This window comes from Tupaia chinensis, unplaced genomic scaffold (assembly GCF_000334495.1).
Source record: "Tupaia chinensis unplaced genomic scaffold, TupChi_1.0 Scaffold000104_1, whole genome shotgun sequence".
Lineage (NCBI taxonomy): Eukaryota > Metazoa > Chordata > Mammalia > Scandentia > Tupaiidae > Tupaia > Tupaia belangeri.
The window spans coordinates 3,788,867-3,800,376 of NW_006159568.1; the positions used below are offsets into that span (position 1 = coordinate 3,788,867).

General features: G+C 52.2%; 1 protein-coding gene and 1 long non-coding RNA gene across 4 annotated transcripts in view; one reads left to right on the top strand and one right to left on the bottom strand.

The window, feature by feature from the left end:
* GLIPR2 (GLI pathogenesis related 2) overlaps positions 1-8,399 on the bottom strand; it is a 17,979-nt gene extending 9,580 nt beyond the window's left edge. The window contains exons 1-4 of one of the 2 annotated variants that reach the window (XM_006143766.3): positions 8,232-8,399; positions 6,134-6,242; positions 5,672-5,775; positions 2,912-2,989 (exon numbers count right to left, since the gene is read on the bottom strand). In XM_006143766.3, the coding sequence (XP_006143828.1) occupies positions 2,912-2,989; positions 5,672-5,775; positions 6,134-6,242; positions 8,232-8,256 (316 nt within the window). In that variant the 5' untranslated portion in view covers positions 8,257-8,399. Of the gene's footprint in view, positions 1-2,911; positions 2,990-5,671; positions 5,776-6,133; positions 6,243-7,504; positions 7,524-8,231 lie in introns of those variants that run through there. The other variant, XM_006143767.3, reaches the window with a different exon arrangement.
* LOC102487619 (uncharacterized) overlaps positions 7,618-11,510 on the top strand; it is a 7,333-nt gene continuing 3,440 nt past the window's right edge. For both annotated transcript variants that reach the window (XR_003548609.1, XR_333872.3), the window contains exons 1-3: positions 7,618-7,692; positions 10,804-10,879; positions 11,129-11,383. This is a non-coding gene — a long non-coding RNA (uncharacterized LOC102487619). The remainder of the gene's footprint in view (positions 7,693-10,803; positions 10,880-11,128; positions 11,384-11,510) is intronic.

The window sequence follows — 11,510 nt, forward strand, 5'->3', positions numbered from 1 at the left end:
TGTGTGTGTGTGTGTGTGTGTGTGAGTGTCCCTGGACAAACTAAAGAATAATAATAATAGTAAATTAAATTAAATAATTATTTAAAAATTTTTTCATATCAGGACCAGCAGTTGACATAATAGCTATGTCGCTGGACTCCCATGTAGTCGACTGCAGTTTGAGTTCCAGACCTGGTGGCTTAAACTCATGCTGGGCGCATGTGCGTGCGTGCCCAAGGTCCCAAGAGGAGAATGGAGAAGGGATTGTGGTGTGGCCATCCCCCTTTGGGGGTGATTTCTTGCTTTCTGTCTCCCTGTCTCTGTCTTTCTGGCGAGCACAAGTGACCGATAGCAAAAATTTCTCCAAAAAATTTTTTTCCGTATCATGTAAAAGCATTACTCATTCAGAATAAATAAACAAACCTACTCATTTAAATAAAACATAACAGGATAATGACTAGCACTTGTTCTTGTCCACTCAGCACAGTATAGAACTGTGCCCTTCATCACGAGATGCTGACCGGGTCAAGGGGGGGGGGGGGATGCGTTCCAGGATATTCCAAGGCCCTTCTGCAGCATGGATGTGGATTAGGGAATTCCTTATCAATGGTGCAGCAAGAAGCTGGTCATGAGGGTCTGGGGGGAGGCCGAAGAATGCTGGATGGGCCTAAGAGTCTTTAAAGGTCTTGCAGGCCTGATTGTCAGACCATCCAAACCCTACTCCTGTCTTCGGATCAAACTACATTTGTCCCCAGGCATTGCTCACTGGCACCTGGGATGACACAGAGGCTGGCTGCCCTGGGGTTTTCCTCTTGAGGAGTAGGAGCTATGGGGTGAAAGGTGAGACAGGCTGTCAGTGATCATGGCAAGTAGAGCCCCATTCTCTGCTTTGACTCTTGAGATGTTCCTGCCTAAGAGCAGGGGCCATGGAAAAAGCATCAGATTGGGGACAACAGGCATTAGAAAAGCCTTTGTAGGCCTCAGTTTTCTCCTCTGCAAAATAAGTAGAAGAAAGCCCTACTTTCAGATGGTGTTTGAGGCTTACATAGTGGATGCAGGGACACTTTATGCCCGTCGAGTGTGTATACACATGTGAACAAGGCTAATGACTTGCTCAGACTCATGTCTAATTGCTCAAGAATCCTGCTCGTGGGAAGAGCAAATGTAGGCGCTATGAAATAAAATGTTTATGGACATTGATCTTTATTAAAAGAAGACAAGGTTCTACCTACAGGTCCTTAATCACTGGCTTGGGGGTAGTCCCTCCACCTCTGCCAATCATTGCCACAGACTCACCAGTTCTCACTGGAGGCCCCCGGGGCAGCTCCTGCTGCCTGGTTGGGAGCGAGCTGGGGGAGGAACAAACCCTCTGCAGCACAGTGCTTCTACCTCTGCCCATGCAGTTGCAAGAACCCTGCCCCAAGGGGTGAACAGCAAACCACAGGAAACTAAAGGGTGACTGGCTCTGGGAATGTGTCACTTCCTGCTTCTGAAGAAACTCTCCTGAGGGCGAAGGCCACAGGGGCTCTACCCAGGGGTGGGGCAGGGCTGTAGGCAGAGAATCCCTTCTCTTCAGAGAAACTCACACCCTTCTGACTCTGTCCTGGGGCCAGGTGGAGTCAGAGTTGGTTCTGAGGAAAGACAAAGCTCCTGGTGAGGCTGGCGAAGACACAGAGTGGCTGCTGGGACTTCAGTCAGCTAGTTCTGGGGAGGCGGCCTGTAAGAATGGGCCCTCCCTGCACCTGAACCGCCAGCTCTCAGAATGTCCCTTGGAAACTACCACTATGGCCCCCTCCCTCGGGAAGACGAAGGATGAGAACTGACCCGAGTTCACACAGCTAACGGTGCTAGAGCAGAGGCAGGATCCAGGCTTCCTGTACTCTAAACTCACTTGACCCACAGCTGGAGTAAAGAGGGGAGGGAGCCGTACCAGGCCGGCTGTGGGATGAGGCCTAGAGAGTGTGGCAGGAAGGATGTGGAGGTACAAAGGGGAGGAGGATAGAATCACAAGAGCAGGTAGCTGGGCCCTTTCCTGAAGGCCCCAGGGAGCCATGGCAGGTTAATGAGAGCACAACAGCAGGAAGGATTTTGGGTGCTTGAGCGGTGGATGGATTAGAGGAAAGACTAGAAGGAGGATGACCAGTTAAAGATGCCAATTCAGGGGGCCGGCAGGTGGTGTGGTGGTTGAGGTGCTAGACTCCCACATGGCCGACCACGGTTCAAGTCCCAGACCTGGCGGCTTGCTTTCTCACTCCCCCTTTCTCTCTGCCTGTCTCTCTCTGTCAAAATTGAAGAATAATGATAATAACTATAATTAAAAAGAAATCTTTAAAAATAAAAAAGATGCCAATTCAGGGACCAGCAGTTGGCATAATGGCTATGTCACTGGTCTCCCTTGTAGTCAACCGCGGTTCGAGTCCCAGACCCAGTTGCTTAAACTCACGCCAGGTGTGTGTGCGTGCGTGCCCAAGATCCCAAGAGGAGAACGGAGAAGGGATTGCAGCGTGGCAATCCCCCCTGGGGAGTGATTTCTCACTTTTTGTCTCTCTGTCTCTGTCTTCCTGGCAAGCGCATGCACCCTATAGCAAAAACCTCTCCAAAAAAATAAAAAAGATGGCAATTCAGAAAGGACACTCTTAGAGCCCTTAAAATCCAGTCTCCTTGACACATTCCAGCACCGTGAAGAATTCTGAGCTGGTGGGGCAGGAATCTGCAGCCTGGGTGCTCTCAAATGGAGGGGTACTATGTGTTGGGGGGGGAATACTGGGGAAATGACAGCTTTGTCCTCTGAGTAGGGTCAAGCCAGAGAAATAGGGAGGAGATTAAACAGGAGGGTAATGGTTGATTCTGGAGGGTGGTCCCTCTCCGAAGTCAGATACCCGACAGGCGGATCTGCTCAGAGCCAGGCTGCTGGTGAGACCCTGTCACTCACCTGTCCCCGAGGTGAAGCCAGGCTGCTGGAAGTTGTAGTTCTTGATTTCACTGTACCATCTATCAGCCACCTCCTTTCCTGTGGGGAAAGACACTGTTCTAGAATGCAAAAACAAAATCCACCCCCAGGGGAAAAAAAATCCACCCGTTCCATATTCCTCCATTTTAATCCATTAACCCCCTAGCCATGCCCTGCAGTTCTGACAGATATCTGACAAAGCACCAATGAGCTTGGTCCTCTTGGTTGCTCCTTGCAGAGGACTTCTGCCATGGTATGTCCAGGCTGAAGAGAGGACTTGTTGAGGGCTGGAAAGAGACCTAGCCTGGGGGTGGGGACCTGCATCCTACATCCTGTCCCCGCCCTGCCACTGACTTGCTGTGTAGTCCTGGGCTTTTCCTCTCTGGGTCCCTGTACAACAAGCAGGTTGAATGCAGTGTACTCCGAGGGACTGCTAATGATGCCAGGTTTCTTAGAGACACTGCCTTCATCCTACCCCATGTCTGATTTTGAAATTTCCATAGAAACAAAGGCAATTAGGCTGCTAGGCCAAGGGTCTCCACTACAGGCACCTTCATCTGGAACAGTCAGGACTACACAGGTGATGATACTAAAGGATATTGGAATGGGAGCTGCTGGTCCCGGCCTCCGGCAGGGGTCTAGACCCTCAAACATTAATGTGTGCCTGAATCACCCAGAGCGGGGCCTATGGTTCTGCGTTTCTAATGTGTTCCCAGCTGCTGCTGCTGCTGCGGGCCTGTGGACCACACTGTAGCCTCTCCTGGGGGCATTTAACAACTCTGAAGCTTGTGTCCTTCACAAACCAACTATATCCTTTCTCTGGAGGAGAGACCAGGTACTGGCAATTTTTTTTTTAAGGTTTTTGTCATAGGGTGCGTGCTTGCCAGATAAAGACAAATAAAGAGAGAGTAAGAAATTATGCCCTGGGGAGATGGCCACACCGCAATCCCTTCTCCTTCATTCTCCTCCTGATTTTTAGGGCATGTACGCACATGCTCCTAGTGTGCTTTTTTTTTTGGGGGGGGGGGGAGATTTTCACTGTAGGGCGCGTGCACTCGCCAGACAGAGAGAGACATAGAGACAGAAAGCGAGAAATCACCCCCCAGGGGGGATGGTCACGCCACAATCCCTTCTCCTCCATTCTCCTCTCGGGATCTTGGGCACGCACGCACACACGCCCGGCGTGAGTTTTACGCCACCGGGTCCGGGACACGAACTGCGGTCGACTACGTGGGAGTCCAGTGACATAGCCATTACGCTAACTGCTGGTTCCCCTCCTAGTGTGCTTTTGAAGCTGCTAGCTCCAGGACTCAAACTGTGGTCTGTCACATGGGAGTCCAGTGCCTTAACCACCATGCCACTTGCTGGTCCATGCATTGGCATTTTTTAAAAGCTCTGGGAAAAGATTCCATATGCATCCAGAAATTGCCTTAGAGATCACTCAGGCAACCCTGTCTGTAGAGATGGGGAAACTGGGAGGGTAGAGACTTGCTCAAGGGTAGAGACTTGCTCAAGGTACCCCAACGAACCACGGCAAGGCTGGATAGAACTCCCCCTTCTTTTTTTTTTTTTTTGAGAGGTTTTCGCTATAGGGTGCATGCGCTCACCAGACAGACAGACAGAGACAGAGAGACAGAAAGCGAGAAATCACCCCCCAGGGGGGATGGTCATGCCACAATCCCTTCTCCTCCATTCTCCTCTCGGGATCTTGGGCACGCACACACACGCGCCTGGCGTGAGTTCAAAGCCACGTGAGTTCTACACTGGGTCCGGGATGCGAACCGCAGTCGACTACATGGGAATCCAGCAACATAGTCATTATGCTAACTGCTGGAACTCCCCCTTCTGATGCCCAGAGGCTTGCTCATCCTCCTCCCCTGAGCCACCAAGGCTATAGCCTGAGCCTGGGGAGGACCCTGCCGGTGGAGGGCGAGGCCTCTGACAGGGCTCCTGCCTTCCTCAGCAGCAGGCATGCACTTCTAAAGGGGGCCCTGGCTCAAGCTGTGCTGGAAAACCATGAGGACTCAAGGAGCTCCCCCAGGAACTCCCAGGAATGCGAGACCGGATGGGGTGAGTCATTCTCCCTTTGGAGTTTGGAGAAAGCTTCAGAGAGCGAGATAACTCTCTCCAATATTTTTCCTAAAAAGTTGCTTCAGGGCTGTCAGAGCCAGGAAGCTCAAGAATGTTTGGTTAAAAAAAAAAAAAATCTGGTCAGTGTAGTGAGATCATTCCAGACCGAGACCTTGGATGAAGGCACTTTCTTTTCCATTATTTTTTGTTCCCAAAATGGGGAAAGGCTCTATTGCTTTTCTCCAGTTATAAAAGTAACATGCCAGCCCTGTAAAACAAGCAAACATGTAGAAAAACGTGAAGAAAGTCCAGTTTCTCAGTAGCTGGGGATACCTTGGGGCCCACAGAATCAGGCTAAGTAAGACTGTGCAGAAACTGTCTCCCCACCCCTGCTCCTCAGCCTGGAAGCGCTCTCCAGCAGCAGGCCAGTCAGCCTGACTCATCCCTGTGTCCTTGGCACCACAGCACAGGCCTGGCGCTGAGCTGGCCATCAGAGACCTCATGGTGAACTGAAGTCAGCCTGGGAGCAGATTCAGGGAGCCCTGGCTTTCCTATCCATTTCTGGGCCTGTGGCTACACCACAGAGGGCACTGGGCCCAGCAGGGACCTGGGGAGGCTCGGCCTAGGCCCAGCTCCTGTGGAAGGTAGTAAGGGGCTGAGATAGCAACCCACCTGTCTGATCGTAGGATGCCCAGGCCAGGTTCTCCCCGCACTGGCCGCGACTGGACTCTGGGCTGTGCTTGAGGATCCTCGTGCTGGCCAGGGCCTCGGAGTACCTGCCGAGTCCATAGTGCTTCCTCAGAGCAGGCACAATACAGGGAATCCCACTCCCCTCCAAAATGTGAGCCCCAAGCTGGCACGGCCAAGCTTCTTTCCCTGCCAGGGGCTTACAGAAGAAAAAGAGGAGCAAAACACCTACACAGCTTTGAGCCCCCCAAACGCCTCATTTTACAGAGAGGCAACCTGAAGCTTGGATAAACACAGGGATCTGCCTAATGAGTGGCAGAGTGGTGTTGAAGTCTGGCCGTATCTGACCCCCAAACCCACGGCCCTCCAATCACCCAGGGCCCCTCTGTGACAGCAGCAGTAGTGCTACGGAGGGCCCAAACCACCTGGGGTGCTGGGAGTACTCACTGTTGAGCCTCCCGGTTGAGCTTCTTGCAGAGCGTCAGTGGGGGCACTCCGTGCTGCTTCCGGTACTCATTGTGGGCCTTCAGGACCTCCTTGTTAAACTCTTTGGAAGCTAGAATGATTGCAAAGAGGGGGACGGCTCAGTACAGAGACCCAACAAAAATATAATGACATGTTTCAGAGCCAACACTCGGCTCACACCTGAGCCCACAAGGGCAAGCAGCTGCTCCCTTCCTACACCTGGAACCCCAGCCAAAAGGCCCAGCTCCGCACAGTTGGCCACCCTGTTTCCACCTTGTTGTCACCCTTCACATGTCTGCACAACTGAACCCACTGGACAGTGCAGGGCTTTATGAGCTGTGTGAAGATTCGGTCTTGAGGGCCAGCCTGTTGCAAGGTGGTTCAGGTGGCTGGATCCCACATGGTCAAATATGTGGTTTGTGTCCTGGGCCTGGTGGCTTGAGGCGCCTGTTGGATGTACTCAAAATCCCAAGGGAGAGATGGAGGAGGACTGCAGTATGACCATGCCTATGGGAAGTGCCTTCTCACTTTCCCAACCTCTCTGTCTCCCTCCAGCAAGTACATGTACCTCGATCAAATTAAAAAAAAAAAAATCCAGTCTTTATTGAATACAGTGAGAAGGTGCTGAGTGGCAGCAGGGGAGTGAGCTGTAAGATGCGTTTCGGGGCGACCCTGCCAGCCACAGACAAGAGGGTGGACTAGAGCCGCAGAGCAGTCAGTCAGCTGCAGGACTGCAGAAGGAAAATGTCTGAAGATGGGGCTGGACAGAGGCACAGTGGTAAAACGCTGATGCCCTAGGAGGCTGACCCACATGCAAAGATTCTGGGTCACATCCAATGACCTCCCTAAATATACCGTATACCCATCAGGCACACAGGTGCCCATGATCTGGGGCTGGCTGAGGCTAAGGCTGGGGGTGGATTGTGGCATTCAGGTCCTGTTGGGGGATGCTATCTCTTTCTCTTTCACTCTGTTGCCTTCATTCATGGATGAAATAAATAAATGTTAAAAAGAAAGGGATGAGGGAAGAGCATTACTGGGGAGGTGGAGTAAGGGAAGAGAGTATAACAAAGAAAGTGGTGGTGATGGCGGGTGAGTGGTATGATCAGCTGGGGTCAGGGCTGCAGTGGAGGAAGAAGTGAAGCCTGTGCTCATTTGGGTTATGACCTCAGAAAGGGCAAGGTCAATGGGGCTGTGGTTAGGGAGAGAGTAAGTGAGTGAAGCCAAAGGCCAGCAAAATCAATAATGAGCAGAAGTCACACAGATTTGGAGCCAAAATGCAGTCCCATCCATCTACTCATCCATCCTTCCAACATCACTAATCTGTACTTCCACCATTCATCTAACACTTACCCATTTATCCATCCAGTCCCAGTCTAACCATCTGTTCATCTGCTCCCTGGGAACCTCGCTTATGCCAGGTCCTACTCTGGGTGCTAGGTATACAGAGACAAACCAGCCATGACCTGCCCTCCAAGGCTTGCACACAGTAAGGAGACAGACTCGTGAACACTAGCAGTGTGGTAAGCACCAAGATTCAGGTAAGCACAAGTGCAAGAGGAATGGGAAGGACAACCTAACAAGGTCTGGGGGATCAGGAAGGAGGGGATCCCTGATCTGAGGCACCAAAGGTATCTGGACAGGCACTAGCCAGGCTGATTGTGAGGGCACCAAGCATCATCCCTAGGCATCTGGGAGTTCCCCTTCACAGAGATGGGAGTGAGTTGGGTAGGTTGTGAGGGACACAGAGGGCCTTTCCATAAGCTAATCCTATCTGGCCAGAAGTATAACCCCCAAGTGATGGCTATGGGGTGGCCAGGTGTAAGTTGGAGCATGAAGGAAAGACCATACTCCTTCCTCTGCCCCAGGCCACATTCACCAGCGCCTCTCTTCTCCTCTGATGCCTTTTCACCCAAGGCTGAGGAGATGCCCCAACAGGAAGTTCTCTTCCCCTCACCCATGGCCAGATCCTATGTCTCCTGGGCCTTCAAGTCAAATCCCATGGAGCCTCTGAGGGGTGGCAAGGGGAAGAAGACCTAGGGCCTGACCTCAGGGAGCTTGTGGCCAGCTGCAGACCTACCTAGTAGGTGATGACCACAAGTCATGCATCACCGGTGGAGCCATGCGAGGGCTTTATGATAAAGAGTAAGCGAACTGATGCGGAGGACTTGGCTCGGCAGGGCTGTCCAGTGAGGTTGAGTCTAAACCCCAGGATCTGGGAGGTTTTGGTTGACAGGCAAAAATGGGAGACACAGTGAGCAAAGGCAGGGAGGGGAACACTGATAACGGTGACTCAGCATTCAGCAGAGGGTGGAGCCACAACCTGAAGTTGGCAGGCCAAGAGGCAGACCAAGACCTTGCTGATACGAAGATGTCAGGTCTACCAGAAGGAAGGAACTCAGGGAGGTGTTGTTTAATGTATATAGAGTTTCAGTCTTGCGAGATGACAAAGTTCTGGAACTCTGTTTTGCAACCATGTAAATATACTTAACACTATTGAACTGTGCACTTCAATGTATTTTACCACAGTAAGCAAGGAAGAGTGCAGGTTTAGTAAGTTAATGTGGTACTTGGGAGTCACAGAGATGTTTAGTGAATATCTCCTGGGGAGAAGGCAGGAGCCATAGCAACTCATTGGAACTGGATAGGGTCTCGTTGACAACAGGCGAAGCCGTCAGCAGCGTAATGGGGCTGCCAAAACCCCACAGGCTCCTGGGACATGGGCTGCTTCACCTAACCCAGCCCCTCCTTCATACGAGAGGCAGTGATGATCTGCCGTTTTAGAGCCTGGAAACGTTACAAGGAATGGTTGCAGGTACTGGGTGCGTTCATCTGGGAGAAGAACAGACTCTGGAAGATACAGTGGAGGCCTCCAGTGAATCCTGGAACCCCATAAGGCCAAGCTGGGACCAGTGGGTAGAAAGGGAAAGACAGATTTCAGCTCAATGTAAGAAAGACCTTTCTCCCAGCCGAAACTTTCTGAAGACTGACGGTAAGCAAGGAAGAGTGCAGGTTTAGTAAGTTAATGTGGTACTTGGGAGTCACAGAGATGTTTAGTGAATATCTCCTGGGGAGAAGGCAGGAGCCATAGCAACTCATTGGAACTGGATAGGGTCTCGTTGACAACAGGCGAAGCCGTCAGCAGCGTAATGGGGCTGCCAAAACCCCACAGGCTCCTAGGACATGGGCTGCTTCACCTAACCCAGCCCCTCCTTCATACGAGAGGCAGTGATGATCTGCCGTTTTAGAGCCTGGAAACGTTACAAGGAATGGTTGCAGGTACTGGGTGCGTTCATCTGGGAGAAGAACAGACTCTGGAAGATACAGTGGAGGCCTCCAGTGAATCCTGGAACCCCATAAGGCCAAGCTGGGACCAGTGGGTAGAAAGGGAAAGAAGACAGATTTCAGCTCAATGTAAGAAAGACCTTTCTCCCAACCGAAACTTTCTGAAGACTGACGGCTCAGTACCTTGTAAGCTCTCTATCACAGAGACGATGCAAGCAGGTGAGCCCCTCTCAGAGGGACTCAGGCCCTGGATGGCAACCCAGCTGGATGGCCTTCAAGTCCTTTCCAAGTCTGAGAGCCCATAAGGTTGTAGGGGTGAGGTGAGAGAGACAAGATTTAACAACTGATCGAAGACTTCCAAGAGTTACCTACGCTTCTCTACGGGGACAACATGTTCAGGGCGAGTGTATGTATATAGGCAAGAGTCTGCATATGGGAGCACACAGTCAAGGTGGCAAGTGTCCTCATCTGAGTGACAGGCTCACAGGCCTGTCCAAGAGTCCCTCCCAGTTCCCACGTTCCTGGCAGGCCGTGGTGGGTCTACTAGGACACCATGGGAGATGCATGAGACCAGATGGTGTGTGCGATGGAGACCACAAATGTATCAAGGATGGCTCCCCATGGGAGAAGCACAGAAAGGACCAGGGGGCAAGGGACCTAAGCATTTGCTGGGGCTCTGAGGAGGAAGGAGAGATAAGAGGAGTGGCCGTGAACTAAGGTAAAGCCAGGTTAAAGGCACCCTGAGGGTTGGAGTCCGTTTGCACTGGGCCCTGTGGTGCTGTCGGCCTTGCAGTCTCCTTGGCAGAGAGGGACATACAAGGCTGCTAAAAACTAGGTCACTGCACTCCCATAATCTGGGAAGTAAAGAGAAACAAAAGTGAAAGTTCCTGTGCCCAACCCACGCTCAGTGCCCAGAAGCTGAAGCCAGGCATTGTGGCCAACATGGCAAGCTCCCCGGGCTCTGAAAGGGGTCAGGAGGTCCCTCTGGTAAATCAGGAGGGAGTCCTCGCTCCACGCTCCCCGGGCTCTGAAAGGGGTCAGGAGGTCTTTCTGGTAAATCTGGTGGGGAGGCATGGGGGCCCCACGACCACTCCTTGGGCAGCTCCAGGAGTTCCCTCCCACCACAGCAGATAGTCTGAGCCCAGGTGGCTTCTCTGAGTAGGACTTTAGCCCCAGAAGGCCAGTTATCAATGGTGACCACAACCAGCAAAAGGCACACCCCACTTCAGTAGAAAAACCCAAGAACACAGATAAACACTGTGGAAAAAACGTCTAAGAAATACTACCCTTCTCCCCTTCAGGTAAGGAGAACCTTCAAAGTCACTCAATGGTGAGGGTAGGGCAGGGATTACATCTTTGTTTTGCAGCAGAGTAAACTGAGGCTCAGAAGTCAGGCATCCTGAGGACCAGCCTGGGACAAGGGAGAAGCAGGCCCCCTCTCCTGTACGTGTGCATTCTTAACACTTGCTGGCCAACCATCCTTGGGTGCTGGGCTTATGTGAGACTGCCTTTACTTCGCATCACCTTTCCAGGGAGCTTCCTTGACCTTACCCATTTGTTTGATTAGGAAACAGACTTGAGAGGGCAGTAACCTACCCAAATCCCTACCACTTGCTCATGGGTGGGTCCTGCAGGAGGGCACCTGGCGCTGATGCAAAGGCCCTGTCTTAAGCCCCCACACCACACCCGCAGGTCTCAGACAATGAGAACCACAGAGAAGAGACAGAGGGTAATCCAGGAGACCCAGGAGGAGGGTCCGCCCAGCAGGACAGTGAAGGAAGCAGAACAAAGCAGAGGGAGGTGGCAGCTGCCTGCAGATCTCTGAAGGACAGAAGAGTCGGAAGGAACCAAGATTTCTCAAGAGTCTCCTCTGGGCCAAGCCCTTAAAAGACAGAGCTGCTTGAGCAGCCCCAAGCAACGAGGGACTATGGAGAAGTTTGGCGGAGGGTGGGGATTGTGGGGGGTTAGGGTAGGGGTGTGAGGGGGGATGGGAGGGTGCGGGGTGGTGAGGGATGTAGGGGGGAGAGTGGGGAGAGGGTCTGAGAGGGGGAAGGGGCAGCCAAGGCGGGCTCTG